At 41.1% G+C, this 24,467-nt stretch overlaps 3 protein-coding genes across 3 annotated transcripts; 1 reads left to right on the top strand and 2 right to left on the bottom strand.

Annotated features, from left to right (window-relative positions):
* Positions 1 to 38: 38 nt before the first annotated feature.
* LOC120455653 lies at positions 39 to 1,107 on the bottom strand. Its single transcript, XM_039642043.1, has one exon. The coding sequence runs from the start codon at positions 861 to 863 to the stop codon at positions 165 to 167; it is 699 nt and encodes a 232-aa protein (XP_039497977.1). The 5' UTR covers positions 864 to 1,107; the 3' UTR covers positions 39 to 164.
* A 400-nt stretch (positions 1,108 to 1,507) lies between these two features.
* On the top strand, positions 1,508 to 24,268 carry LOC120455240 (serine/threonine-protein phosphatase 2B catalytic subunit 3). The gene is made up of 2 exons (XM_039641222.1): positions 1,508 to 1,792; positions 21,202 to 24,268. The coding sequence occupies exon 2, from the start codon at positions 21,444 to 21,446 to the stop codon at positions 23,208 to 23,210; it is 1,767 nt and encodes a 588-aa protein (XP_039497156.1). The 5' UTR covers positions 1,508 to 1,792; positions 21,202 to 21,443; the 3' UTR covers positions 23,211 to 24,268.
* LOC120455242 lies at positions 16,518 to 17,443 on the bottom strand. Its single transcript, XM_039641223.1, has 4 exons — positions 17,213 to 17,443; positions 17,011 to 17,166; positions 16,781 to 16,948; positions 16,518 to 16,728 (listed from the first exon to the last, which is right to left on the bottom strand). The coding sequence occupies exons 1-4, from the start codon at positions 17,273 to 17,275 to the stop codon at positions 16,573 to 16,575; spliced, it is 543 nt and encodes a 180-aa protein (XP_039497157.1). The 5' UTR covers positions 17,276 to 17,443; the 3' UTR covers positions 16,518 to 16,572.
* Positions 24,269 to 24,467: the final 199 nt, after the last annotated feature.

Genomic DNA, 24,467 nt, shown 5'->3' with positions numbered 1-24,467 from the left:
AAAAAACAATTCCACATTTTTGAATGATTCGAAAAATCTTTTTAAAATAAGAAGTCTGGTTTATTACGAAAAATAATGTTCAACAACGTGCATTTAATAATTAAATGAGTGCTTTAGATCTAGGCAATCAAGGCTCCAGTCCCTGGTTACCCGACCAGCTGCCCTCAGCTGGTCACGGCGTCCAGTTGCTCCTGGATGGCATTCAGCGCAAAGATGGTGCTGAAGCACATGCCCACGGTAGCCACCTCCAACTGGCTGATGTTGTAGTGCAGCGGCAGTCGCCACAGGACAAAGTGATTCAGCAGAACGAGCAGGGCCAGGCCAAGTGACCACCAGTGCTCGTCTACGATGGCAATGCGCCAAAGGCAATGGACATTCCAAAGAACACAGAGGCCCAGTTGGGCGGCATCCAGCTTTATGAATGTGGCACCCAATGGACTGCGACTGCTGCCAAACCACAAACTGGTGACTGCAAGTGCCAGTACAGCGCTCCACAGTCCAAAGGCCAGTCGCTCCCAGTCGGCGCCGAAGAAGTCACCCATTCGGGTGGCCGGATTCACGGTCTGCAGCTCACCCACCACCAGGGTGACGAACAGGACGCAAGAGTAACGCCGCGACTTGTCGCACAACAGCCGCTGCACTGCACCCGGATTGGGATGGGTGTGCCGCAGCAGGCAGAGCAGGCTGTGGCCAAAGTAGATTCCAAAGGCGGCCATTGCCTTCCTGCCGGTGCTCCGTTTCAGTCCAAGGCCGGAGATTACGGCCAGGACGAAGTGGATCAGACACAGGGCTAGGCGGGAGGTGCCACCACTGGACCCCGGCAAGGGGCCATGATTCAGCGGAGGTCTTCTGCTGGTCACCATTGTTTTGACTTGATAGCGGTCACGCCGGTTGCCGGTTGTTCCACCTCAATGTGGTGAATCTTTTGTCCACGTTCTGGACACCCGATTTCTAATCCTCGGCCAAGTCCAGTGCCAATGTAACGGCGGTTAAAGGGTCTTTAGTCAAATTCTATTAATTATTTGTTGAATCAAAACAGTAAACAAGATTTTCGTCGATATTAAATCGGTATCGTTTTCTGGCATTTGCATGGATTTTTTAGGTGGTTTCTGGGCAGTTTTTTTTTCTGGACGTAGATTCTCGATAATTTAACGGATTCGGCAATAGTGTGGACAGAGTCTAGGAAAATCCATCTATCTATTCTAAACACGTCCAGTTTTATTTAGGGAGAATAAATAAGTAAATAAGTAAGCCATAAAGTAGACAAAAACGAATACCATTTTTTTTTATGTTCTAGTACTTTTGGATTATATAGCTAAAGACTTAAGTTCTTGTCAATTTACTGTTGGTACTTAAGCTTAAATTACTGGTTTGCTTAAGTTTTTGAACTCTTTTAAATAATGTTGCATTTTGTTCCATCCCTATGGTATTTTTTCCAGAAGAGCTTTTTCATATTTTCATGCAAGGCGAAACGGTCACACCGCACTGTTCAGTCCAATCGGAATCGCTCCTCGATAAGACCAGACTAATCACGCCTCTATCGATTTCTTATAAGAAAGGAAAACGAACGAGCGTGTTATCGAGTGCAACATTTGCGATTTGCCCTGCTGCGCGCGTGCACTTTTTAATAATCTCCCGTATAAATCAGATATCCGTGTGCATTTCGAACGCGCTTCGCCAACACACACACAAAAATTAAGTAAAAAGTATAACAGGAATTGCAAATAGCGAAAAACAAAAGCTTAAACCGTCGAGTGTGAAAATTTCAAGCTAAAAGCAAAGCGAAGCTAAGGTAAATTTGCAAGCAGTCTCTGTTTTTTTTTTTCGTGCTATTTTCTACTTCTCATCTTCCTCCCGCATCCTGCCCCCTAAACCACTGCCCCGCCCCCCTCTCCTCGACCGCCCCGCCCCCATACAATTGTGCAACACTCGCACGCACACAGACGCAAATGGGAGGCTTGGAGCAGTTTCAAACCACCAACAAACACGCACACATGCCCAGCCACACGCGCGCATATACATATACCGATATACATATGCATACATACAGCTGTATGTGTACATATTCCAATAAGAACGGGCCAAGACGTGAAATGTTTTTTTTTGTTGTGTGTGCATACATACATTAATTGCATTAAACGGGCAAAAAAAAAACACAAAAAAAATTGAAATTAAAAGGAGAAAAAAGCGCAATGTCAATGTCCGCCCATGCCCGTTTCAATTAATTTTCCTGTCGATTTTGGGCCCCAAAAAAAGAAGGAAAAACAACAGCGAAAATACGCGAGTGCAACGGGTAAAATAACATGATACACACAACACATGTGTGTGTGTGTGTGTGTACATTATATATGTATACATAGGCAACATTTTTTCTCTTATTAGTCATCTTTGGTGTGTGTGATGAAAAGCGATGATATTTCAGCTGAAGCTGTACGTACGTACATCCCCAACAAACAAATTTTTTTCGTGTGCAAAAACCAGCAAGAACAAGTGAAACAAGTAAATAATAATCGAAAAAAGGCTGCCAAAGGCAACTGAAATGGAAATATCAGTAAAATTCAACAAGAAAACTTTCGTGTGTGCCTATGTGTGTGTGTTTGTGTGTGTGCAAACAAGAGATTTTCTCGAAGAGAGCCGCACGTAAATTACGGTTCTCCTCGTCCTGCGTATGTGTGCTTGTGTGTGTGAGCGGCAGGACACCAAAAGCTACGAAAATTTTCATGCTGTAGCAGCAGCACATAACGGTTCTTCCTTCGCTTTTGTCAATGTGTGTGTGTGGGTGTGTGTATGTTTCTGTTCTGTTTTTTCTCCTTTTTTATTTTTTTTTGCCATGCTCTGCTGCTGCGCAGTCGCTGCCGACGTTGAATACACAGTCAGAAAAATATTACGATTAATTAAAGAATTTCAACTATTTTAGTATGATATGTCGTTGAAGTTTTTATTAGACGTTTATTATTAAAGTTAATAGTATTTTCAAAAGATTTCAAAGAGTTGGTAAATCCTTGTAATGAATTTGATTTGTTTTATGCTTTTTTTCAGATCAATATCTGTTTTATTTCTTTTCTATAAAATTTAAATGTTAGACAGCATGGGTATCATATATTCTACATACCAAACTATAAAAAACTATTTATCTATTAAATATGAATTTATAAAAACCGTGTTTTTTTCTGTGCGTTTCTTTGAAATTTGTTTGTCCAATTTGGCGCTCGCTCTCTATTTCCCAGATCTCTCTCTCCCTCTCTGTTGAGTCCCCTGTCTCTTTTCCTCTCTCTTTGTAGCCTCCCTGCGTTTTGTTGTCCTTCGACTCCTGAGCTCTTAACTCCAGGGACATGCCACAAGGTTCCACTGTGCGCGTGTTTTCGTTCCGAGAGCTTAGACCCAAGGTCCCTGGCTCATCTCGTCACTTTTGCTCCTTATTTCTTATTTCTTATTCCTTATTATTTTTCCTTATTCCGAATTCCCCATGATCCCCTTATTGCCCCAACATCACACGCTCAACTCCCACTCCCCCGCCCCCAAAATAAATATAAAGGAGAATTCCACTGCATTCCCGCTTGCATTCCTCCTCAAACTGCACGAATTCCCACGAGGAGCAGCCAAAAGGTGCCAAGTGGCGAGCTGCTGCCGGGAAAACTGCTGCAATTCATTAATAATTGCGGGGCGTCCGTCCAATGCAATCATCCAATAATTGCTCCATCGGCGTTCCAATCGAAGCGATTCGCCATTGACTTTCCGCCACTCCGCATTTCGAATTCCGAATTCCCATTCCCCCTAATTAAGAAGCAAATGCTGATAACACAACGTTCATGCGCCAATCAGTTTGTGAATTTTGAATACTTCATTCTGAATCATGTAAATTTCTGGAAGATAAAGTTTCTGAAATTGTTTTAGATATATGGAATTTTATTCCAAAAATGATGGTATTTAAGACTTTTTAAGAGAGTTGTTTACCTTTATTTTGAAAGTGTTTTCTCTATCATTAATTCTTTTTCTCTTCTTCGTCTGAATATTTTTGTGTGCAGAAAAGAAAAAAGCCTAAATGTTTAGAGCACTGAATGTTTTTCAATCGATCGTTCGATGGAACAGGTGCTTCTATTAAAAGTCAGCGTGAGCTGTTCAATTTCTTTCCAACTAAAAATTCCCAAATGCTCCGCATAAACATTAACGCAATTTTAATGCTGCGGAGTGCATTTTGTTTCGACTCGAGTTCCGTTTTCTGTCATTTTAAAATGCACCAATTGAATGAGCTACCGTTTGAGTGATTAGCTATGCAAATATGCAGTTTGACAGCTAATCGGCAATCGGTTAATATTTACCAGTTAATTACTGGCACAAACCCCGCACAGGTGCAAATGGCAGGTGAAATAGATGGATGTGGGGATGTTGGCACTTTTTTGACCAATTAGCTGGACGACAATTGCTGAAAGTGGTAACGAGAGGCTGTGTGGGAATGGCCAATGGGAAATGAGTCACACGAATCGCCACAGACAGCCCAGAACTAGATAGAATTGTATCGTGGAATACAATTGAAACGAGCGGTGAAAAATGAGGGAAAAAAAATATAAAACATAAAAATAAATAAGAAACTACAAAGAACAGATAGAATTGAATAGTAAAGCAGCCGCCAACACGCAGAATTTTCAAAGCGAATAGCAAACACAAAAGATGCTCGCTCGGTGTGATTTTTTCTCTTTTCGTACACACAAATTGCGCTAATAATAGCGAAAAAAAGGCGGCAGAAGAAACTATTAGAAGTACAGAGTTTTTTATGTTATTTTTCAAACGCAAAAATAGGAACGCGAGCATAACAACACGAATCGGAATACTTAGAAAAGCACACAGTATACTCGGTGGAAATGTTCCGTGAATAAGAATATGAAGTCAAGTCGGATGCAGTTTGCCCTGTTGCACTTAAAAAAAAACAACGATTGCAATTTGAACTGCAAAAATGGCAATAAAAAAACTCATTGTTCAATAACGTCAGTACTTAAACTTTTATTGAAATGGTCACAATAAAGCTCGTTGCAATTAAACCCTAAAGTTTTAAAGTTTATATGCTAGAACTCGAATGGGATTTCAGTTATTAAATCACCACAAGTGAATTTATTTATTTGTATCATTTAAATTCGTACAAAAAGAGCAGAAATACAGAAATACCTATATATCGCACCTAGATAGCATGTGCATTTCATTTTTTAATCAAATTAAAAGGGAAATATATTTCACTTTGACCTGCATTCCACAAATGAAAGAGCTTTACTTTTTCGTACATCAAATAATTAAATCAAACTATCAATATTGATTCATTTGTACGCAAAATAAATCCAATAGAATGTAGGTTATTTTTAAATAGTTAAAAGAGAGCTATTTGTGGGCATTGCATTGTTAAGAAAGGCAAGGAACATAACATTTCATGTATAGCTTGTTTGAACAAGGCTTGAAATTCCGTAAAATGTTTGTTCCACCTTCGTTTTTGAAATTATTATAAGGAGAAACTTGTTTGACCTGGATTGCATGAACGAATGCCATTTTATTAATATTCGGAATGCTGATTAAATATTAATTTAACCCATTTGAATTTTGAGTAAAGTTTAAAGGAACGCTTGCTTGCCACGTTATGTCAATATTTCTGTTGGCCATGCACTGGCGTACTGTTCGTACAACTTTGTTCATGATAACATGAAATTTGAACATAATAATGATATATTAACAATGTACATATTTTTAATATATTGAATATTTTTTGAGGCGATTCGTTTTTCTTTCCTTTGATAGATTTGATTTGGTTTTCATCATAAGCAAAAAAATCAAGTATACGTATAGTAAGCCAGTAGAAAAAATTACGTATACGAGAGGTAGGACATTACAAAATCCATTTTCGCATTCAATGAACTAGAAACGATAAATATATCTTTAATATAAAAAACTTATTCATTTCTTACATTTTTTTTTATAATACTTCGCAACAGAGATGTTGCTTTCGAAACAAAAATAGATAACACCACAAAGGATCTTCGCAGTTAAAGGGAGGTAGCAGTGTTATTATTGTGAACACAGCTGTATGTACATATATACAGTTATCCCCAACAGTTTCGGGTCAATTGACTTTTAGTGTAGTGCTGCAAGCACAGACACACACACATACAACTCTGCGTTTGGTTTTGCTTGCGTTGTGTGGGTGCGCTGCTGTGTGTGTGTGTGTGTGTGTTTGAGCAGAGGCGCAGGCAAAAAGGAAAAAGCTCGCAAAAAGTAAAAAGCAACACGGCAACTCTGCTGACGTCGACGTCGACTGAGGCAGCGGCAGCGCACGCAACAAATCGCCTGAGCCAAAGCCAAAGCCTAAGCCCACACAGATACATGTGTGTGTGTGGGTGTATGCGTGTATATAGGAGCACTGCTTCTCCCTCGTCCTTGTCCACGTCTTCTCCTACTCCGACTCTCACTCCCTCTAACACCACCTGCCCACTGCTGTCTCTATCTCTCTCTCTTTCCACTCTCTCTATCTCCGTTTTACCCAAACGTCACCGCACGGTGGGCGTGATAAGCTCAAACATTGCGCCTTGATTTCGCAACGCTCCTTGGCTTGAGTTTAAGCAATGTTTTCAAGCGCGCACCTCTATAAAATATCCATAAATATTTAAGGGTATGCGTGGGCCTGCACTTTTTCAACAGAAGAAGTGCTATTTACACAGTGAAATAACAAAATGGAAATGGTTATAAATGTCTTAATTTTATATTGTTATATTGTTATGAGCGCAGTGTATTTTTAATTCTTATTAACTCATATGCGACCGCCTGATTCTCGATACCTCCGGCTGCCTTTTTATTAGTTCCTTGTTGTCAATGACATCAGCATCTTTTTTTTACGCCAACCAAACCCGTTGTGACCCATTGTACTTGGCATTTTTTGCCGTTTCTGCTTCATCCTTCGCATCCTTTTTGCTGCAGATGACGTTTCGGGCCCAAGGAAAAGGATGCGTGCTGATGAAAGTCGGCACAGGAAAAGGCACTAACCAAAATAAACATAAAAGGAAACTCACGTTGGCCTTTATGAAGTGCCCAAGTTAAAATGAAAAATTTGGGTACCGTATTTAAAAAGGAATTATTTGCTCAATCATAATTCAAATTTTCGCCCACATTTAAAAAGCAATTAAAGCAATCGAGTAAAATTTGCAAACGAAGTTTCAATAGAATAATCTATAAAAACCATCTACTAATTGTGTATTTGTATTTTATTTAATTAGTTTTATCGAATTTGATTTTTACCTATTATTACGGATTGGAAATGCTATTTTAAATTAAGATATACATGCATCAAGTTAGTTAGTTTACTAGCTTGCGAGCATAGTAAAATGTTATTCTTTCAAATATCACACGTTCGCAACTACCCATCACGTTTATTTTTGTTTAAGCTTTTCGGTGTTTTCCTCTCATGAGGAGGGCATTGCATGGTTTTCATTTTTATCGGCGTGACGTTGTAGCTGTTTTTCCCGCTGCTGCGTTGCTTATGCTGCTGCTACGGCTTTTGCCATCCTGTTGTTCTGTTGCTCGTGTGCCAGCAACAGGACTCACAGGACACTCAGGACACACAGGCAGGAACGGCAGAGAAAGAAGCAGAATCAGAAACAGAAGCAACAGAGGAAATAGAGGCAGGAACAGTGGGTGGCATAGGCATCCACATTCACATCGTTTTCGTCATAATGACCGACTAACTGAGTGACTGCGTACGTCTGTTATCCTGATCCTGGGCGTGCGTGCGTGTGTGTTTGTTTTTTTTTTTCTTTTTTCTCTTTGCTGCCAGGCTCTAAATGCGCCTGTATCGTATCTCTCTGTTCGTGCATGCGCCTCAGCGGCGGTCAGGGTTGACTTTTTGCAGGAGGAAGCAGCCAAAATGGAGGAAGATACAGGGCTCAGGGCTCAGGACTCTGAGCGGAGCCCAGGAGCCCAGGCAATGGCAATCACCCCTTGGTGGCCACACGGAAACCCTTGTAACCCTCAAGCCAGCGCAACGGCAACGAAATTAAGCTGAATCCCAGCCAAATCCGCTCGCTTCTTCGGTCTTATTGGATTTCTACATTTGTATGAGTGTGTGGGCGGGTGGGTTTGTATGTGTATGTCTGTGTGTGTGTGTGTGTGTGTGTGTGTGTGTGTGTGTGTGTGTGTGTGTGTGTGTGTGTGTCACTGTGCTGGGGAATCGATAAAGCATACTTATTTGGATTTTTGGTGCAACATGCTTTAAACTTCGTATACACACAAACAGACACAGCTACAGATACAGAAGAACAAGAGATGCACAGAAAGAAACATTTACATTTTACCATTTAAACGAATAAACGAGGCAATACCAATTTCGATACCATGATACTTGTGTTTGAAAGTTGGCAGTAAAGGGAATCTTCTGGAGTGAATTCATCGTGCTTTCGGATTAAGAAAGTACTGTTTGCATACTTTTAGACATCTTTATGGTGATTTTAATAGCCATAGTGATTTCTGTGGAAATGTAATTATTTAATTGACCTGCGCACTTGTCAGCGTAGCTTTTCTTTCCGTGTGACCAGTGGGCACGGTGTGTCATATTTCAGCGTTATATGCTCGGTCACCCCACCGCACATAACCTCAAACCGCGTTATGGCTGCGCTATCAAAAGCTCCGCTATCCTGCTCTCTCTCTCGCTCTCTCTCTCTGTCTATCTCTCTTTTTAGCCCGCTCCTTCGTCCCAGTTAGACCAACTCGAGATTAGCTTCCGGTGGGGATATAAATCATCTCTCGGTTCGTTGCTCAAGTTATAAATATTAAATATTCAAAAGCGACTTTTTCCCATTCTTCCTTCATCTCCAGCTGAGTGTGTGTGTGTGTGTGTGTGTGTGTTTTCCCTCTGCATGCTTTTGTTTCGCCCTTTCGCTTTCAGCTTCGCACTTTAAACAGCTGCTCCCGCTCCTGTTCCTGTTCCGTTACCATTCTCCCCCCTCCTTTCGCACCACCGAGACCCCCTCGTATTCTTTGAACGCACTCTCCCGAAGCTTCGTTACAGTTACTTTTGCACACATACACTGGCGGTCATAAAAACCGCAACGCGAATGAGTGTAACAACAAAAACCACTTGGGGAATTCCGTTCTGGGGCTCCCTGTGTGTGCGTGCGTGTTTTTGTGTATGTGTGTGTGTGAGTGGGTCGAGAATTTCGAACAAAGGGAATCCAGGTTAAAGATTATGCTACTTACTTTACCTAAATTAACCCTTCGCAGCGCACCGCAAATCAAGTAATACTCAAACAGTGAAGATTCTATTAACAGATTTTTTAGGTTTGAGAGTTTTAAGAACTTGGCGAAAATGGAAACCAATGGTTAAAATAAACCAATCCAAGATTGCCACCCACTTTTTTTTTTAACCGGAAATATGGCATTTTTGCATACAAAAGTTGAATATTTCAGTAGATTAGTAAGGGTATTCGTGTTGGCCTTCGTCTATTGTGGGTTCTTGCCCCAGTCGAGTGCATAGTAAAAAGTTGCTTCCTTGTTTCTGTTGTTATTCGTCTACTGTTGGTGTTGCTGCTTTTCTGTGCTTTGCGTTTGTGCTACTTAACCTTTTTTGCTGGCAGCATTTTGCAAAGTTGTTGGGCAAAGTATTTTATGCTGTACGACGGAAACTTTGCTAAGTGTTGTTGTTTCACTCATTTTGATACCCTTTCAGATGATGTTTAGCCATTTATGCACATTTATTATAGATTAATGGTTTATAGTATGTATTTTATATTTATCGAGTAGGGACCCTTGTGCCCACTTAGTTTTCATATTATCTCACAAATGCAGTGTTAATACTCCAACAATTTGTTTTAAGGAACCCACATAAGCTCATGCTTTAAAGGTTATGCTGCGTCCTAGATCCCAGAGGGTATTGCAAAGTCGCATCCTGGCTTTCTCGGTGCCATTTTTCGTACATGTTTTGGTCATGCCGCTTGATTTTGTGCTCAGCTCTTGGCCATCGAGTGGCGGAGCTACTTTTCCTTTTGGCCTCCCTTCGCTTTGATTGTGTGAGTGCACTCAGCATGCAAACAATGCCGTTAGCCAGCAACAAAGGCGGTTGCTTTGGTTTTGTTGGCTGGCTGTGTTTTTATTTTGCTAGCTGCTTTGCATAAATTTGCACACACAAAGCGGGCAACTAAAAAAAAAAGAACTGCAAAAGAAAACAGAGGAGAAATCTCTGGAAAAAACCAGCGTAAGAAGAAAATTTGGCAAAGCTGTTGCAGTTTTTATGACGGCCACTGTGCGACCAAGGATAATGGCAATGATGATGACGTTGCCTTGGCCGTTTATCCTCGTTCCGTTGGCTTTGTCAATGACATGTCCTTTTCGCCCCCTCTCTTTCATCCAACCCAGCTCGCTATCTCTTTCCGATGCTCGTTGCTCGACGTGCGTGTGCGTGTTGCTGCGTGCGTATACGTGATGTTGCATTTTACGGTTACTCGTTAAAGTTAATGCTTTTAAATAGCTTATAGGTAATTTGTTGCTGTCGTTGACACCTATGGCAAGCATTTTACAAGATTTGCACGAGTGTGTGTGAGTGTGTGTTGGGTGATTGCTTAAATGTGGTCACGATACAGCCATCAGCTGTTTGCACCGAGTTAAGCCGCATTTGCGGTGTTCGAAATCATATTAGTGCCAAATCCCCTCAATCTGAAAGGTATTTCGTTCAATATTTGGTTTAGATTCTACTATGTGCATATATTTGTTGAGCAGTTTAGAGTAAATAAATGAATTGAGTCAGTTAAAGGTTTTAATTTATGTAGATAGGACCACTATGATTGCATTCAATATGGCCAGCTGAATACATTTAATTAAACTTAACTATGTTTTCATTTCTCTATTTCATTACGACTCCTTCTAGAAGTTCCTGCTAAAGTTTCAAAGTAGATACGGTCAGTAGTAGCTCAAAGAGCATGAGATGCCTGGATTTGATTAAACTGCTCTACCTTTGATTTACGAATGTAAGCGATGAGTTCATTGTAGATAGGAACAGCTGCAGTCCACTGACGTCCTGACGTACTTGCACTTAACTATGCAAAATGCAAATGCATCTTGATAATCGGTACAGCTGGAAAGTAACTGTCACACGAACGACGTCTAGTGACATTTGCTGCTAACTAGCTTGAGTAGATTGGGACATTATTTTACCGAGAACTTCATTTGTGTCGCCACTTTTGCTTGCTGCTTAATAGGAGGGATTTATTTATAAACAATTGCATGCGCATTTTAGCTGGCCACTTTGCACACCTTTGCCTCAACCTGTGCCACCCACCACCCATCCACTACACACCCACACACACACACACACACACACACACACACTTGAAACCGCCGCCAGTTGAGCAGCCAGCAAGCAGTGGACTAATGCTAATTGCCGGGTGAAAAGCAAAAGCAAATGCAAAGCAAAGCAAAGCAAAAGCAAGAGTGGGGTGGAAGCACACACTAAAATTAGGTCGAGCAGTAACAGAGCAGCACAGCCCGTAGAATACAATTTGCCGAAAATAATCTCGCTGTGCGACAATTTTCATGCACCAAACAAACAATACATACATACATACATACATATACAAATACTTATGCATACACACACACACTCATGGATATGAAAAATCGCTCAAAGTGAAAAAAAGTACTTGAGTTATTGGAGCAGGCAGCCGTAGAGGGGCGGGGTGTATAAGGGGGTTGGATGTTGGGTGGGGGGGCTTAGTTTATAAGATGAATGGGGGCGTTGGGGTCTCTGGGTGGGCAAGATCGGTGGCATCGGGGGGAAGTCGGGATGCCGAGAGCTGTCAATCAAACGGACACCAAAAAAGTGCGAGGCGTTGATTTGGACTTGGTTTTTCTTCTTTTTTTCTTTTTTTTTTTTGGTTTTGGTGTCGCCCATTTTTTTTTGTTCGCTCTTTAGAAACAATAAATTAAGTTAAGCATCCACTTGAACAATATACCTGCATGTGAAAGTGTGTGTATCTTAAAAGCTAAAGCTGGTTCTTGAATGCCTATGAATGTGCGTGCCACATGTTTGTGTCCGAAATTATGATGCTGTTATAAATGTGCAGCTAGTTTTGAATTGGCATTTATAATTTGTATAGCCGGGTGCTTGTAGAATAAAGCGACAGTATATTAATTTAATTAAGTGAAAAGGTAAAACGGATTTCAAATCTGTGTCAAGACAGGTTAGCATCAGTAAGTGTTGAAATTATTGATGAAACAGGATACATACACATTTGCATATGCCATTTAAAATTGCTCTTTATTATGCTGTGGCTGGTTAGTGGTTATTTGAGTATATTGTTCCTTTCAAAATGTAATGCAGTTATTTTTGCATTGCCTACTTTTAAACACCTTTATAAGCAATTTAAGGATTCCCTTTGAATTCTGTTTTTTTTTATTATTATTTTGAGTAATCTAGCCACGCAGAATGTGCGTCTGCCCTTTTATCCTTAACCGATTTTCACTGTAGCCTTTTTCGTGCGTGTGTCCAATGTTTTTTTCCTCCTTTTTTTTTTTTTTTTTTTTTTTTTTGGCAGTTTTTGACATGTGTATGTGTGAGTGTGTCTGTGAACCTTATGCCGCGGGTAACTGTACACTCTGTTTGCGTCCTAACGGTAAAAATTGGCCAAATGGCGTGCGACCAGCGTGTAGAATAATTGCTAGCGACAGAACGGGACAGAGTGCATTGGTATTGAAACAAAAAAATCCGCTTCTAATTTCGAACAAATATGTTTTTAACGCCCGTATGTGTTTCGCTTTGTTTTTTTTTTTTTTTTTTGCCTTCCGTTCCATTTTATTTATGTGAAAATAAAAATTTTACTCGTCGCGCAGTCTGTCGTGTGTATCCATGTGTGTGTTTGTGTGCGTGTGTGGTTTTGGAGGGGGTGGTGGGTGGTGGGAGGTGGGAGGCTCTTTTGTGGGTGACATGTGCATACAGGAGGTGGGGTTTTTTTTTGGTGGAGCTGTTTGTTTTTGGGTTATTTGTTTCGGACGTTTTTTTCCCCACCCCCCCCTCCTCGTATGCTGCCTGGTTTTTCTTTTCGTTTTGGCAACAACGTGACTTCATCATCATACAACATGATCATTGTCGACGACTGCGTAACGTGAAAAACAATTGCATGAATATTTATGTGTGCTCATGTGAGCGTGGTTTCCCCTTCTGCGGTTTTTTGTGCAAACATTTTCTAGCCATATAGCAACGTCGAAGGATTGCCCGGCAAATTGGCTTCGGCCGTAAAATGCGTTTTTCGTTTGCGTGTGTCAGCCACACACAGTTTCATTTTTCCCCATTTTGTCGCTAGCTTTATGAATTTGTTGCCTCTTTTTTTTCTTTTTTTTTTTTTTGGTTCATTTGGTTGCCGCTGTTACTGTTGCTCAGTCGCAACGCATTTCTAACTTAATTATTATAATTAATTGGCGGCAGGAACAACCACTGAGCCGAAGGAGGCATAAAACCCATATAGAGGCAAACAGGGCAACACGCAACACGCCCACAAGTGGGCTATACGCTATACGCTGTGCGAAATGTAGTTCAACAGGAGAAAATGAATGAAAATGGCTGGAATGTTCCAGTATTTTTCAACCACTTTGCAGGAAAATCATTTAAATTAGCCTCTCTGTAACGCTCTGGCGCGATTCTTACAGCCAGGCGACAAAAGCCTCCAGTTTAGCTGAATAATTTACCATTTATAAACGCCGTTTTCCTTCATGTGTTTGCTCCAGTGTGGCAAACAATGCCACACACACACACACACAGAGAGACAATAGATGGCGTAATACTAGTGAAAAAACGTAAAAAAGCTAAAACAAAGAATAACACGTAAATGTTTGTTTATAAAAATGAATAAGAACAATTGCTAAGCCATTTTGTGCGCATGAAAGCGGAATTATGCAAATGCTAAGTAAGCCAAGAACATCAACGCGGATAGCATAACAGTTTCGCACTGGCTGCTGTGCCAGTCAGCTTTTGTCTGTCGCTCTGTCGTGGAGACCGTGTTCCATTTCCAATTCAGTTTGAGGCCACCTAATACTAGAGTAGAGTCGAGGGGTATACTGCATCGGATGCAATGTATTTAATAGTAATCATAAGCTTACAACATTAATCTATGAACTAGCCATGTCCGTAAGTCCCCCTGTCCGTCCGTAAATTACTTAAGGTAAAATATAACAATATTAAACTGCAAATGTGAGTTCTAAAGCCAGAATTAACTTCTATATAACCATTAAAAAACGGCAGCACCTAGTACTCAGTGTATCCCACTTGTGATTGCATATCGAACACACAAATATTATTGTCGTGTCGCTCTGTTTTCAATAACGCTCCATTGTTCGCAAATGCAAACAGCAATTTTTGTTGGCGGCAGTTCAAATGTTGATATTTAACTTCTTTTTTTTTTTGTTCTTTTTTTTTTGTACCACCAGACACCGCAAAGCAAACACATAAACATGGAAGCAAACAGCTGCTTTTTTCTGACCCTCTTAAGTTTGTTTTGTTTCATTTGGTTTCGCTTCGTTTCGTTTCGGCTTGGTTTGGTTTGGTTTCGCTTATGTAGTTCGGTGTCTCGCCTTTTGTTCTTGCCATTGGCATTCGACACACTTTTTAATTAGTTTTGCCACATATCGCAAATAGTTTCGAGCAAACACAGCACTTGGCTCGCTTTAATTAAAGGTTCGGATCGCTTGATTTGCATTCAACAGTAAATATTTACACATTTGCTGTTTTCCCTTTTTTTGTTTTGTTTTTAATTAAGTTGCCGAGAGCTGCGAGAATGAAACGCAGCCGTATCTGCTTTAATTGTGACGGTGGCAACCCTAAAACACCGACACCCCATGCACATATTTGTATTCTCGCAAATTGTGATACAAACAATCGAACGCAAAAGATGCAGGCATGCATGTATTTACTTGTTGGATAAACATTGCGAATACAGAATGCTGAATTTATGGATTCACATTCAGTTTCGCTCGAAATATTACAAACGTGTGGGTGGTTGGGCAGTTTTTTTTCCTCCTTTATGGTTTTGGTTTTTTTTTTTTTTTGTGGGTGGCCAGACCTGGCACACATGTTTATCGCATGATATAAACCACCGACCAACGTACAACAATGCCAGCCAGAATTTTAAACCGCAATCCCCGCCTAGCCATGTCCGTCTAAAACGGAAAATAAATACCAAAGAAGCGGAACGTGAACGAAAATAACAATTGCAGAGAAATGGACAAAAAAAACAAAAAAAACAGAAGGCAAGCGGAAAAAGTTTGTCTCTATAGGACTGACACCTGTACAAAGCGTCAATAATTGAGGCCAAGTGGGCTATTAAATGCCAAGTTAATGGGTTGAACAAATTGTTTTTACCAGTTGGTGTTGTTATTTTCCGCTGTTGTTCATTTCGCTTCGCTTGAAGTAGACGCATAAAATGCATTAAATGCCCGCCAGTCGTCTGATCGATTATGTGTGGGTATTCAATTTGTGTGGCCAACAACTTATGTAAATCCGGCGATAAGCGAGTTTGCGATAAGAGCGAGAATTTAGGCCAATTACCTTATCGACGATAAGGTCAAGATCAAATGATTATATATTCGAAAATAGTGCGAATTGCGCAAACGGCCAAGCCTTTTATGAATTACAGGTTTCGATAATAATTTATTCCAAGAACTTGTGCTACCGATAAGCAAATAAACGATAAATGCGATAACAATGACTGCCTAGTTCAACAGAAAACTAGCTTTTAAACATTTTAATATACCATTTGTGAGTCTATTAACAAAATTGGTAATGTGTCCAATTCATTCGATTATTTGTGTCTTGTTATTAAAAGTCCCTAAACTTGAACTTCTAAGGCCAAGGGCAGGGGAAATATTTTCCTTATAAATACTTTATAGTTGAATGCCAACAGTTTGCACGTTTGCGACTTTTAATGGAGGCGTATAAACGCGTGCCAATATATATTTATTGCCATAAATTGTGCAAAAACATTAGCACAAATTACAATTGACATGGCGATGGACACAGAAACACATGTGTGCCAGTATGCCGTGTGTGCGCGGCTGTGTTCATTACGCGGTCAAACTGTTTTATTTGCATTAAAATTGAGGTTAATAACTATGTCGCAAATTTATTGCAACTGTCAATGCATATCCATTAAAACGCTTGCGTTCAATTTAATGCGTCAAATGCTCGATTAGCAACCGCGCAAACAACCAGCCACAAAACCACCGACGTGACGTCGCCCTTCCAATCATTTGGTCATTACGGCATTCGGCCCACTAAATTATTAATGCCGCTCTCTGGCTGAGTGCTAATTTGAATTTGAAGCCTCTGCGGGTTCTCGTTTTTGGTTTTCAACCTTCCGAAATCGGAAACAATGCCATCAAAGTTTAAAGATACTCCTTAACGATTCTGTCCGTCCGTATGAACGTTATGATCTAAGAATCTGTAAAAGCTAGTAAGTTGAGATTAGGCAAGTAGATTCCAGATACATAGAATTAAGATACATTAATTGCATTATAATTGTATTTTTATTAGCTGTTTTGTCATTGATTTTTGTTAGCTGTTTCTTCTCAAGTAAGTGACCAATAGAACTTAGTTATAGCTCGATCAATGTCGTAGGCAAGCCAGTGCAATTCGAACATATAGCTTCCCTCCGGAAACGGCAGTATTTTGGTGACCTTATAATTTATATGATTATATAACATCTGATCCACCACAATATCATGCTGAAAGGATTATGATTTCAATATTTACTTTATAAACTTCGGGTATACCTACGTTATAGGGACAAGTGTGGTTTATGTTGGAGTGATCTTTGAAAAAACTATAAAAGAAATTAGCAATCGGATTGGGTTTCGCCGATTTTAGGAATCTGCAAGCGTCTAAAGTCATATTGTAGAGAAATGGAATATAGCCATTTAGACGTTTATAGAGGCCAAAACGCACCTGAATATATAATAAAATATATATATTATTAAATATAAATATGCGTATTTAATTCAATATACCTTAATTTTGGTTATGGGTAGCTGAAGAAGCTTAACTTTAAGGGAACAATATTTATAAGATCGGTTCACAGATTTCAGATAACAATATTCAAATAAGGCAAAGTCCTTATCCAGAGACTCGCACTGTACGTTAGTAAATTCCACTAGGGCATTAACCTAAAAGTAGCTCTTTAAATAGGGTTATTCAGCGATACAAACTTACCTCTGCCAAGTAGTGTGTAGTAAACATTAGAAAAGCGACGAAAAAATGCCACTTGACTGCCATTATAGCTTTTGGTGTATATAGAAAAATGCAGTTATTATATTGTTTTCCAAGTATTAATTTTTGTACACTTTGGAGTATTGGTTCAGCACAGACTATAAATTTTACATTCAGGCTATAAACTCCACGACCAAATCGGCAATAAGCAGGAAAACGACAGCGGAAAAACAGCGCTTGCTGGTGGTTAGATTATTGATGTATACATTAACAACGTTTCAAATTAGCTCAGTTATAAACCAATAAAACGAAATAATACTATTCCAAAATTGATTTGTTATTATCGTGAATATTTATACTGTCATTAAAATAGTATATCTGTTTTAATGGGTTTATTTAGTAAGAATGTTTTTTTTTGTTCTTATCCACCAGCCAAATATTGCGATCTAGAACTAGGTTTCCATATGAATGAATAAACCAAAAATCCATTTGATTGGTTAACGGTGCTGAACAATAAATATGGTTCATTATTATAATTTGTGTATGTTATTATACATAAAGCTAGCAGGAAATAAAATCCTTTTCTATAGTACTAATACTTATAAGATCAAGTTTTTATTACTCAAAGAGTCACAAACCAGCTACGATTAAACAAGACGGACCAGAAACTGACTTCATTTTCGCACAACTACCGATTTGTGGCGCTCGTTACCGATTTGTGGCGCCCACCGTTGCACATTCTGCACATTATTGCACTCGGGAGATTTCAGTAACGAGTGCTTATATAATTACGCCGACATGTGAGCCGTGCTTCATACAAAATGAAGACATGCCCATTTATGCACATTAATGTGTGTGTACAACGTGGCACACAATAAATTGCACATTGGGGACGAGCCCCTCTATTATGGCAGTGCAATGCACACATATCGTTCATCTGACAGCCGGAATTAATTCAATAAAATCCGTAACATTTTATGTGCCATTAATTAAGGTATTAAATGAAACAAGACGCCGTTGTTGTCTAATTGGTGTCTAATTTAATTGATTGGAAACTATTGTGGAAATTTTCATGTTGTTTGGATACTTATACAGATTCGTAGAGAAACTCACACACGATCTGGAGGAGTATCTTTATATATTTAAATTGATTTTAAACAATATAATACAAGGCTGCAGTACGCAGGCGGAAAAAACGCACAAAAAAAACGAATCGTTCGCATAATTGCCTTTTAATAAGCAGTCAAAGATACACATTCTAGGTAAATATACATTTCTATATATACCAGATGTGTAACAGATCGCAACAGGTGGTTGTGGTCACCGCGGAAACTTTTAAAAACTGAATACAAATTGTTAATGATTTCAAAGAGCTAATTATTTTATTCTATCTTATAATCAATGATAAACACAATAACTAAATTTTAATTCAATCTATTTTTGAGCTAGAAACAATAATAGAATGTTCGTTTATTCAAGTGCCCACTGTAGTTTTGATATCGGCGAAAAAGTAGCACAGACTTTGTAAACAAAAAGTTGTATTTCATTAGCCCGCTTGGCGATGTTTCACCTACAATTTCCGTTGTCTTCTAGCGAGCATTTATACTCTTTTTTTTTCCCGGTGGGTTGGAAGGGGGGAAGGCTCTCCCTATTTCGTCGAGTGTAAGATGGGGGACACGTTCGGCCAGGAATGTCGAACATTTAGCCCCTTGTTGAGGGTGTGTTGATGCGATCGTGTAAACGCAAAAATATGCGCAAAGCCATAAAAACCCAACAGCAGGCAAACAAATGAATTATATGCATGAAATTAGCTGTGTAGGCAATGATAAAATGTTGTTCTCTCCAATTCGCGAAACTCGTTTAATAATTAAAAATTAGCACACACACATGTGTGTGTATATCAAATTTATATTTGCATAAAAGCAACTTTGTTATTAATATCAGTATACCAGAATCGTCGTTGTTCAGCGAATATTTTGCACGTTTTACTATCGACTGTTACTGTCAATTTCAAAGTTGCACAAAGTGTTGACCATAAAACTGTAATCAGTTTTCGGTTGTAATTGTCTTCGAGTGATTTTAATGTCTTTTCATGAACTGAACCAACATGAAACTGGGTCGTTAACTGACTTTGTTGGCAAGTAATTGATTTTGAGAACGCAACAACGCTGACTTCTTATTTTTGTGTGTTATAAGCTGAAAATTAAACTTACTTAGATATAAACTCTAATAACATTATGATTAGATTAAACCCAAAAATGGCGACTTGTTTTCAACTCTCCTAAAGAATTGCTTAAGAATTTTCCATTTGACTTCGGTCTTGTTCGTTTACGTATTCAACTAGTTTCGCATTGGTTTAAAAGCAGGCGGCAGGTTAATTTTTTGCGTCATTCCATCGCCTGTTCAATTTGGAAGCGACAGCTGACTTTAATTTGCAGTTGTATATATGTATGTACATATGTATGTACATATGTATGTGTATATGAGGCGGTACCACGGGGCGGATGGTTGATGTTCGCCTGGCAGGACGCACGTGTTTTTGGCTCTTATTGTTTTACTCCGCCGCACTCTGCAGTTGTCAGTCTGTTAGTCAGTCAGTCAGTTTGTCAGTCTGTCCGTTAGTCAGTCTGTCAGTTAGTCTATCTGTTAGTCAGTTAGTCAGTCAGTCAGTCAATACGTCACTGGCAGACGACTGGTAGCAGTTACTGTACTGTACTTATCCGTCAGTTAGTCCGTCCGTCCATCCGTCTGTTTGTGCAACCGCTGCGGTGATTGTTAGCGCTATATTTATTCAGACGGCGTTGATTATTTTTCTAATTTATCCGCACATATTTGCATTTGTGCAAGGAATGACAGCCAGTAGTCAGCCATATGCATGTACATACATATGTACATATGTACACATGTATGTATGCACAATTGCGAAACACTGCAATTAATCAAAAAAGCCAAAACGATGCCAAAAACGTCAAAGTGTGTGAAAAAGGTAACAGGTTGTGACCAGTACGGTCGGCCATGCACATATTAACTGTAACTTGACACCCGTCGTGTGGCTTTCGTCACTAGCCTTTTTTGCTGTGGCTTAAAACGATTAAAAAGACATAGCATAGACTTTGAATATTCCATCAGTAGTTTCCAGCTTTAGGAATTCGTATTACTGCAGTTTACAAACTTGCAATAATTATACAACACCCTGAAGGTACATATAGTATGTATAGTATGCATATGTGGTTTCCGTCACTCGATTTAACCTTCAGAATTTGTAATGCCCTTTTGAACATGTTTCATTACAGCCACTGACATTTAAAATGCGTATAAATAACATAAATAATGTATTTCTGGCGTCTAGAACTAAATACCTTCCGAGTTGTGCCACTTTGTTATTAACATCACCGTTGTCAATGTATAGATAGTATTTTCTATTGTAATTTCAGCAGGTAGTACTCATTCATACATACATACACACTGACATATATGAAATTTAAACAAATAGTATAATTTTTGAATCTAATTCGGTTGTTGATTTACTGTTGCAGTTGCCATAAAATGATTTCTCTTTCCTCATTTCTGACTAATAAACCGCTGCAATTTCGCTGCAATTGTTTAACTGTAAATGTCCACCCACACACCTGCAAAATTGGTGTGTGTGTGTGTGTGCAGCACAGTTGCGGTCAAGAGAATAGAACTTAATAACATATAAATTGTATTAAATTGGTTCTACATAAAATTATTTACACACAAATTTGGATAATTTGGCTCATTAAATGGCATTGTTTTGTGGTGCTTCTGTGAAGATAGCCAACATTTTTGTATTATTCCATAAAGTATTTAAACCACAACGAATCTGATTCATATGCTTGCTATGAACAGGAAATAATACAGATGCATTCTATGTACCACATTTGGTGGTCGGGACTACTTTATTTTGAATACCAGCCAGGTACTGAATATAAATGAAAATGCTAACTGGGTGTCAACATTTCTCATTGCAGAGCGCGTGCAATAGCAAGCAGCGAGAGAGGCTAATCACGCGGACGATCTAGGACGAACCAGGAGGACAAGCACAAGGAGCAGTAGTAGCAGCACCAGGTGGTGAAGCAGGAGCTGGCGCGTCTGGGGCAGTGATAAGTGATCAACTCTCTCAGGTGGGAAGGTCAGCAGCAACCAGCAACCAGCAGCTAGCAGCAGTCAGCAGTCGAGGACGCAGGCGGGGCAGTCGGAGGATCGGGCAACCATGTCTTCGCCGGCGGCTCAGAGCAACAGCAGCAGCAGCCAGTCGCAGTCCGCAGCCCAGCAGCAGCAGAATCAAAAGGCCAATGTCAACAACACACACGACAACAAGAATGCCGCGGCGACGACGGGGACAGCGGCGGGATCGGGTTCAGGTTCGGGATCAGGATCAGCCGGAGCGGCAGGCTCGGCGGGCACACAGCAGCAGGGTCAGGGCGGCACTGGTAACTCGAGCGGTCCATCCAGTCCCACCAAGCGCAGCACAATATCGACAAAGGAGCGTGTGATCGACAGCGTGGCATTTCCGCCAAGCCGTAAACTCACCTGCGCGGATGTGTTTGATGCACGGACCGGCAAGCCGCAGCACGATGTCCTCAAGCAGCACTTCATCCTGGAGGGCAGGATCGAGGAGAGCGCCGCCCTGCGCATCATCCAGGAGGGCGCCACGCTGCTGCGCACGGAAAAGACGATGATCGACATTGAGGCGCCGGTGACGGTGTGCGGCGATATTCATGGCCAGTTCTACGATCTGATGAAGCTATTCGAGATTGGGGGCTCGCCGGCGACCACCAAGTATCTGTTCCTGGGCGACTACGTCGATCGGGGCTACTTCAGCATCGAGTGCGTCCTGTATTTGTGGTCGCTAAAGATCACCTATCCGCAGACGCTGTTCCTGCTGCGCGGCAACCACGAGTGCCGGCACTTAACCGAGTACTTCACCTTCAAGCAGGAGTGCAAGATCAAGTACTCGGAGCGCGTGTACGACGCCTGCATGGACGCATTCGACTGCCTGCCGCTGGCGGCGCTCATGAACCAGCAGTTCCTCTGCGTGCACGGCGGCCTGTCGCCCGAGATACACGAGCTGGAGGACATCCGGCGGCTCGACCGCTTCAAGGAGCCGCCCGCCTTCGGCCCCATGTGCGACCTGCTGTGGTCCGATCCGCTGGAGGACTTCGGCAACGAGAAGAACTCGGACTTCTACACGCACAACTCCGTGCGCGGCTGCTCGTACTTCTACAGCTACGCCGCCTGCTGCGACTTCCTGCAGAACAACAACCTGCTGTCGATCATCCGGGCGCACGAGGCGCAGGACGCCGGCTACCGCATGTACCGCAAGAGCCAGACCACCGGCTTCCCCTCGCTGATCACCATCTTCTCGGCGCCCAACTATCTCGACGTGTACAACAACAAGGCGGCGGTGCTGAAGTACGAGAACAACGTGATGAACATCCGGCAGTTCAACTGCTCGCCGCACCCGTACTGGCTGCCCAACTTCATGGACGTGTTCACCTGGTCGCTGCCCTTCGTGGGCGAGAAGGTCACCGAGATGCTGGTGAACGTGCTGAACATCTGCTCCGACGACGAGCTCATGACCGAGGAGAGCGAGGAGCCGCTCTCCGACGACGAGGCGGCGCTGCGCAAGGAGGTGATTCGCAACAAGATCCGTGCCATCGGCAAGATGGCGCGCGTCTTCTCCGTGCTGCGCGAGGAGTCCGAGTCGGTGCTGCAGCTGAAGGGCCTGACGCCCACGGGCGCCCTGCCCCTCGGCGCCCTCTCCGGCGGCAAGCAGTCGCTCAAGAACGCCATGCAGGGCTTCTCGCCCAACCACAAGATTACCTCGTTCGCGGAGGCCAAGGGCCTGGATGCCGTCAACGAACGGATGCCGCCGCGTCGGGATGCAACGCCCTCGCCGGCGGAGGAGGGCCAGAAATCACTGTCAGCCGCGGCAGCAGCAGCGGCCAATGCAAATGCGAATTCAATCAATGGATAATTCTAAGTCAGTTAGCACCAGCCACAGCTGCAGCTACATAACAGTCAAGTTAGTCAGTCGGATCGATGGTTCCTCTAGGGATCCGTTTGATCCGGTGGATCGGAGGATCGGAGGAGGATCATGGATGGTATCGCAGGAGGAGGAGCAGCAAAGTCAGTTGGTAGTCGACAGTTAAGCAGCGAACGGTGGGAGGGAGTCAGCAAATACAGTTCGGAACATAGGAATAGTCTCAAGTTCGGCTCAAAGAAGATAAACACTGGGCATACAGACATAGAACACAACAAATTGCAAGATCCTTTATAGTAAAGAAGGCGAAATTGATTAAGGATAGTAGGGAGCAAGAGCAGAGACACCACCACCATCACCACCACCACAACAACAACAACAAATAACAACAACAGCAGCAACATCAGCCACTACAACAACAACAACAACAACAACAAGAGGAGCAGCAGCAACACAGCAAGCGTTAACGAGTACTTATTGGTATTAAATGCAAAAATGCAGAACAACAACACCCCCTAAAATGGAAGCTAATTATAAAGTTGAATGATTATAGAATTACATATATATATAGCAGAATATATATATATATATATCAAAATTTTTGTGCAACGTTATATCAAAAGAGCAAATGTAAAAGCTAAGCAGAAAAGTATTACAGTGCGCATGCGCGCCTGTCTTTTGGCAAGCAGTTGACAAGAAAGCAGTAGATATGAAGCAGTTGCCAGTTGCGCGCATTTCCCCATTCAAGAAGAACATGAAGAAGAAGAATATGTAGAAGAAGAAGAAAGAAAGATTTAAAGAGGCAAACCAAAAACACTTAATAAAAGCAAATTAGGTAATTTAAATTATTTGCTAACAAATTGTAAGACGAATCGAAAACCAATCCTTCAATTCTGTAAAGTCAAACCAAACGAAGTGACAAAACCAAACTAGAACTAAAGCTAGCATCTAAACTGAAGCTGAAGCGAAAGCTGAGGCGAATTCTACTATTTTCGTTGTGTGGCGTCTGCGGCGACTTCTTCTCAACAACAAATATGAAAAACAAATTCAAATTAAAGAAAAACGATAGAAACAAGAATAACTTCCTACAAAAACAACAACAACAACAACAGCAACAGCAGCAACAATATTTTAATACAATATTTTAATACAAGAACAAGAAACGACTGAATCTCTCTCTATCTATCTAACTATCCGACTCTTTCTCTCTCGCACACACAACATCAAACACCACAAGCACACGTACACATA

The sequence above is a fragment of the Drosophila santomea genome, chromosome X, assembly GCF_016746245.2.
Source record: "Drosophila santomea strain STO CAGO 1482 chromosome X, Prin_Dsan_1.1, whole genome shotgun sequence".
Taxonomy (NCBI): domain Eukaryota; kingdom Metazoa; phylum Arthropoda; class Insecta; order Diptera; family Drosophilidae; genus Drosophila; species Drosophila santomea.
Note: the sequence above shows the minus strand (reverse complement) of the source record. Positions and strands in the feature narration are given on the sequence as shown.